At 46.4% G+C, this 5,000-nt stretch overlaps 3 protein-coding genes across 7 annotated transcripts in view; 1 reads left to right on the forward strand and 2 right to left on the reverse strand.

The window, feature by feature from the left end:
- The window catches only part of LOC126578069 (maternal protein exuperantia-like), a 2,767-nt gene extending 2,186 nt beyond the window's left edge, over positions 1–581 (forward strand). The window contains exon 5 of the mRNA XM_050240266.1: positions 1–581. This exon is cut by the window's left edge and continues 334 nt beyond it. Within this exon, the coding sequence (XP_050096223.1) occupies positions 1–16 (16 nt within the window). The 3' untranslated portion in view covers positions 17–581.
- A 453-nt stretch (positions 582–1,034) lies between these two features.
- Positions 1,035–3,380, reverse strand: LOC126578070 (small integral membrane protein 14). 5 transcript variants are annotated; one of them, XM_050240269.1, is made up of 6 exons: positions 3,176–3,380; positions 2,924–2,955; positions 2,108–2,274; positions 1,973–2,018; positions 1,722–1,870; positions 1,035–1,602 (listed from the first exon to the last, which is right to left on the reverse strand). In XM_050240269.1, the coding sequence occupies exons 3-6, from the start codon at positions 2,177–2,179 to the stop codon at positions 1,564–1,566; spliced, it is 306 nt and encodes a 101-aa protein (XP_050096226.1). In that variant the 5' UTR covers positions 2,180–2,274; positions 2,924–2,955; positions 3,176–3,380; the 3' UTR covers positions 1,035–1,563. The 5 variants fall into 5 exon arrangements, with proteins under 5 accessions (XP_050096226.1, XP_050096224.1, XP_050096227.1 ...); XM_050240267.1 differs by lacking the exon at positions 2,924–2,955; XM_050240270.1 differs by lacking the exons at positions 2,924–2,955; positions 3,176–3,380 and adding an exon at positions 2,504–2,814.
- A 178-nt stretch (positions 3,381–3,558) lies between these two features.
- Positions 3,559–5,000, reverse strand: part of LOC126573992 (uncharacterized) — a 1,473-nt gene continuing 31 nt past the window's right edge. The window contains exons 1-3 of the mRNA XM_050233866.1: positions 4,734–5,000; positions 4,368–4,666; positions 3,559–4,290 (exon numbers count right to left, since the gene is read on the reverse strand). The exon at positions 4,734–5,000 is cut by the window's right edge and continues 31 nt beyond it. Coding sequence (XP_050089823.1) covers positions 3,730–4,290; positions 4,368–4,666; positions 4,734–4,842 — 969 coding nt within the window. The 5' untranslated portion in view covers positions 4,843–5,000 and the 3' untranslated portion in view covers positions 3,559–3,729. The remainder of the gene's footprint in view (positions 4,291–4,367; positions 4,667–4,733) is intronic.

A 5,000-nucleotide genomic window follows, 5' to 3' on the forward strand; every position in this document is an offset into this window, starting at 1 on the left:
TCCAGTACATGCTTAGAGATATAACAAGACTAATTCATGCATGCATACCAGTTAACAATGTCACGAGAGCGAAAAGATTGAAACACAATTTTAAAACATTCTGCTAGATTTTACTGTCGCATCGCTAGCCGCCTCAATGCGATGCTGCATTTTATGATCAGGTTTAGGTATCAGAATGTTGGAAAGAGGTGAAAAGATTCTCAAAACGTTGTATCGTCTGATAAAGGCGAGGGAAAGGTATGCGCGCACTTTTTCCCTTGCCCCTTGAAACGACACTCGTAACTGGAAATCGATCACTCTAAAACGAAAACTAATGATTCCGAGACTAACCGTAGATTATAGCCATTTTATATTCGCCGTTAATCTTTCTTCCAATTTTAAACCATGAGGAGTTGCTTTTGATCATCAGTAACCTAGCTGCAGGGCAGATTGGGATCTTTTACACAGAAAACCGATATCGGGAATAATGGAATAATGTATTGTGTGATTGTAATTGATGGAAGGTATGGACATTTGTGATGAGACCTTCGGCAAACCCGAACTCAGATGTTCATACCAAATAAAATATTTTTGCAATGGAATTTTATTTGTTTCACATGCGTATTTACGTTGTTCGGAAAGATATTCTAGTCGACAAGCGTTAGCTTTTGTACTTCGATTCATCTTTTATTCACCTTTTCCTGGGATGAAGATAAGGCTCATCCCTAACCGTTTCAAAAGGAAACAATTTGCTATTTCAATGTCTTTTACAGCATTATGCATTTCAGGTGTGGAAAGAAATAAGTTGTCAGTGAATACCATAAATGTTGGGGAAAGGGGTTAAATACTCTGTTTTCGTTCACCTTCTATGCACACACTTTAACTATTCTTCGTTCACAAAAGAAGCTATAAACAATCTGTAAAATCAAACCAACATAATTTAACAAACGAAAAAAAAACGCTTTAAAATAGCTGTTATCACGAAATTGTGCATGCTGTTGTTTGTTTGCACTGAATGCATGTTGTGCTAGTCAGGACAGCAAGGGTACAGAATGTGATGGATAGTAATTATCTTCAAATGATTTATTGCGTGGAAAGGGCACAAAACACAGGAGCACCGAGCTAACCGGGTCATTATGTATATAGGAGAGAAACTGTCCGAACAAACTATCACGACAATCCTACGCGACATTATTACTGGAGTGGAGTTGCATTAGGTTGGAAGAACAATAAAACTTAAAGAAAACAACACGTTAACCGTGGCTGTCCCTAGCGACCAATGAGATTGATGCGCAACAGATGACACACAAACATAAAGGGAAAGGTGTGCAGGAAGAGATAATTGCACTGAAAAGAAAACTTTTTCCATATCTTTCACACCGCTAGGATCCGGGGGTACATCTTCGCGGAGCGGTCCGTTCGACGATTACATTACAGGATGGTTAACAGAAGGAGCCATGAGCAAGAAAGAGAATCACACAGCCCTGCAGGGACCACGGTTTTGGGCACCATTCGTGCGACCAACGGTCGCCGCCAACTCCGTTTGTGCTCTTTGCTGCTTTTCAAGAACCATTGTTGATTTTTTCAGGAAACAGATGGTGGTGCACCATCATTGTTGGGTCCCTGATGCGTGAGGTTCGTGATAAAGAATCGATAAAAGCGAAAAACCCATTAGCAAACCGAACAGTGTCCAGCTAGAATCTACCGCCCAAGAATAAAACCAAAAAAAAACCCAATCTTACATCGTTGGATGGTGGCGGTAGTGCTTTGCTGATGTCATTTCGTCGCCGTAGCGACGGAGGCCGCATCACGTACATGACCGCCACGAAAATCAAGGCCATGATGATCAGGAAAAAGTTCGTTCCAGCGTTGGCATTCGGGAGAGTCGGCACTGGGAGAGGGGAGCATATGAAATGGTATCAGCCGCGTGTTGCGCTCGCCCCACCACCAGTACTACCCGATATTGATCCAGGTGAGGTGCAGAGATACTTACGATCGGTACATTCGTTATCGTTGCAGTATGATTGTCCTTGCCGCAGCTAGAAAATGTAAACAGAAACGGTAAGGTTTGTTAGTCTAGCTGTTCGGATCTAAACCCGACACCAGGAGCAGCAGTAGCAGCACATACCAATGAGAGCAACCTTCGCATAGCGATCTCATGGTTCCAGAAGCATTCGCAAGCATCAAACTCGTCGGCCATCGTTCTAGTACTCCGTTGGGTGAAGCTGGCTACTAGATGATTAAAAGCACGATCTCCTCTCGCTCACTGCACTAGGGTTCACGGAATCGTCACAGCTGGGGGAAAAGGAGAACAAAGTAACAATGTTAAAAGCGAAACGGACGTCCAGAGCAGATATCGTTCGGTAGAACAACTTCGTTCCGATGATAGCAACGGCAGCAGAAGCACCACAACACACCACAATGAGCCGTGGCTGGCTCACTCGTTTCGTATTGTGCAAAAGCCACCCTTCTGCCACCACTCGTCGACCGCCCCCGCGCCTGCTACGGGTGTGTAAACACATACGTGGTCTTCTCACATTTGTTGTTATCAATCCGACTGCGCACGATCCTCTAGTATTGGTATCGGCGGCCACCGCAACCGAAACTGCTAGCCAGATCTCGAAGACCCGTTTTTCGCACTTAAGCCGTCCTCCGCTTGGTAGATTATTCCCTGCTTCACACGGCGGTGTGTATCACCAGCATCATAAACGCGAGAGAAAACCGGATTTACACAGCCGCAGCCACTTGAGCAGCGGTGAACTCTCGGGAGGGCCGGACCTGCGGCTAGCGCACAAGAAGAAGGTGATGATGGCCAGCTGACTAATGCGGACCACTAGACTAACTGGCTGGCTGGTGAATGGCCCTTGGACCCGTTTGCCACCCCCTCAACCCGCTTGGTTGACCTTCCGTGGCCACACCAAAATATTTACGTTCCTGGAGTTACCTTCTGGAGCAGCGAAAGTGCGGCTTCGAACTCTGCAAATGTGGCAAATTTCAGTCCAATGTCGTATTATGTCGCAGCGCAACGGTACAGCGGTGCGGTCGGAGGATCGCGGGCATAAAAAAAAGTGGGAAACGGCGATTCCACTACGCCAGTTGTGAAAACATCAACAAAAGCCCAGTTCGACTGTCTCGCTCTGAACCCGGCTGCGAGAAAGAGACGACCGTTGACTAGAGATTTTACTGAAAAACTTACGCGGAGTTTAACCGATTCCTTTCAGCAAAAGATGCGATCCAGGAGCCGTTTTCCTCGTCGTCCTCGTCGTCGTTAGCTACGGCGGGTATTCGGGGAGTGTGGGAATAACGAATAATCACAGCAGATAAGGAAGAAACACTAATAATCAGCAACTATGTCCCGTAACCCGCGAAAGCCCCAACCGCGCGATGACACAATTTCTCGAAAACCCCCCAACGAGAGGAAAAAAGACGGCTACCTCAGTGGTTCCAAACGCGGTGCATTGTGGAACACCTGAAACGCTATTATTTGTAGCATAACTGCGGTATGAAAATGTCACGTTTTTCGACTATTATTTTTAGTTAACTATTTTTTATTAAAATCATTTTTATTGTGTAGTAGATTAGGAATCGTTTCTGTTAAACATGAAACTTTTTTAAAGAATATCGTCCTGATCCAGAAAACATTATGAAAAGGAGTTAATTCAACTTGTTCGATTGAAATCTGGCCTGAGTAGCTTTATAAGCAGATCCTTTGGAACATTTCTAAGTGATATACCTTATTAACTAATGAAACTATAAAACGGCTTTGGTCAGGTGCGTTTGCACATCTAGCACGATCTGTGCCAGGTCCGCAAACGTAGGAATGTAATAATCCGGAACGGTTTCCTCATCCCGATCCTCTCCCACCGTCAGCAGATGTTCCGGTCGCACACCACCGGTGCCAACGAGAAGCGTCTGGAAACCGGAAATGCTTCCAAACTTAACATCGCTCCTCGGCTGATCTCCAACAAACAGTACCCGGTGAGGGTTCTCGATCGAGTAGAGGCGCTTTATGGCTTTGCTCATTTCACGTCCCGGTTTACCGAGAACGATCGGCTTGCAGTCGGCCAATTGTTGTAACATTTCCACGTAGAACCCGGAACCGATGAGACGCATCCGTGGCCCGACCGGAAGCACTTTATCCATGGCTCCAGCAATGAACCAGCAATCGTTGCAGCGCTGGAGATACAGCTGAGCACGCTGTAGCTGGAGGTTGTTGCAGTTGTGGTCAAAGTCTACTATGACCGCTTTCACCGGTTGCTGATCGTTGATCTGGGCAATCGCATCGTGTAATCCCTCTATAGGGTCATTCGGCTGCCGGAGGGGAAAGCGGCACAAGATATGAAAACATATTAGACCACCATCGCATCAGCGACATTCCGGTCACTTACACCGTCGATGATTTGAATGCCGGCTTCCCTGAGACAGTTTTTAAAGTTTGTACTTCCGATAACGTAACAGAGCGCATCAAACTCCCTCCATCGCAGGTACTCGATGATAGTCCGTGCCGGATGAACAATATCGTCCTCATCCAGCGTGTAATCCGTTAGCCGACCGAGCTTGTTCCGGTAATCCTCCATCGTTCGGACACTGTTGTTAGAAACGTAGAGCATCCGTTTGCCCACGTTCCGGAGCTCTCGGATGGTACGTTCGCCACCGGGAAAAACGTCCTTCGCATTCCAAAGCACACCTGGAGGAGAGATGAGAGAAGAATGAATTAAATTAGGAAGCGAAGACGAGCGTGTGCCCCTTTTTACCATCACAATCCGTCTGCACCATGTCGAACGAGTTGAGGAATTGTGTTTTTTCTTCGATCGATAACTGTGCCAGATTCTTGGGCACTTTGGCTTGTTTCCCGGAAGCCATTGTGGCCTATAACTGCGGCGATGTAATTCAAAATTAACTCCAATTGATCCGGGCTGGACCTTTGTCAAGTTCGTGTCCGGGCCCGCCCGCACGAATTCAAAACTGCTCCCCGGCGTTTGTTGGTGGTGGCTTATCTTGTCACCTTGGCACAGGGTAAC

The sequence above is a fragment of the Anopheles aquasalis genome, chromosome 3 (assembly GCF_943734665.1).
Source record: "Anopheles aquasalis chromosome 3, idAnoAquaMG_Q_19, whole genome shotgun sequence".
Classification (NCBI taxonomy): Eukaryota; Metazoa; Arthropoda; class Insecta; order Diptera; family Culicidae; genus Anopheles; species Anopheles aquasalis.

What these genes read in the sequence shown, in the direction of transcription:
- LOC126578070 (XM_050240267.1), bottom strand. Translation starts at nt 2,179, where the DNA reads ATGGCCGACGAGTTTGATGCTTGCGAATGCTTCTGGAACCATGAGATC. An exon ending in TGCGAAGGTTGCTCTCATTG is followed by an intron (nt 2,019 to 2,107) that starts GTATGTGCTGCT and finishes TACATTTTCTAG; the next exon opens with CTGCGGCAAGGACAATCATA. An exon ending in TACCGCCACCATCCAACGAT is followed by an intron (nt 1,603 to 1,721) that starts GTAAGATTGGGT and finishes CTCACGCATCAG; the next exon opens with GGACCCAACAATGATGGTGC.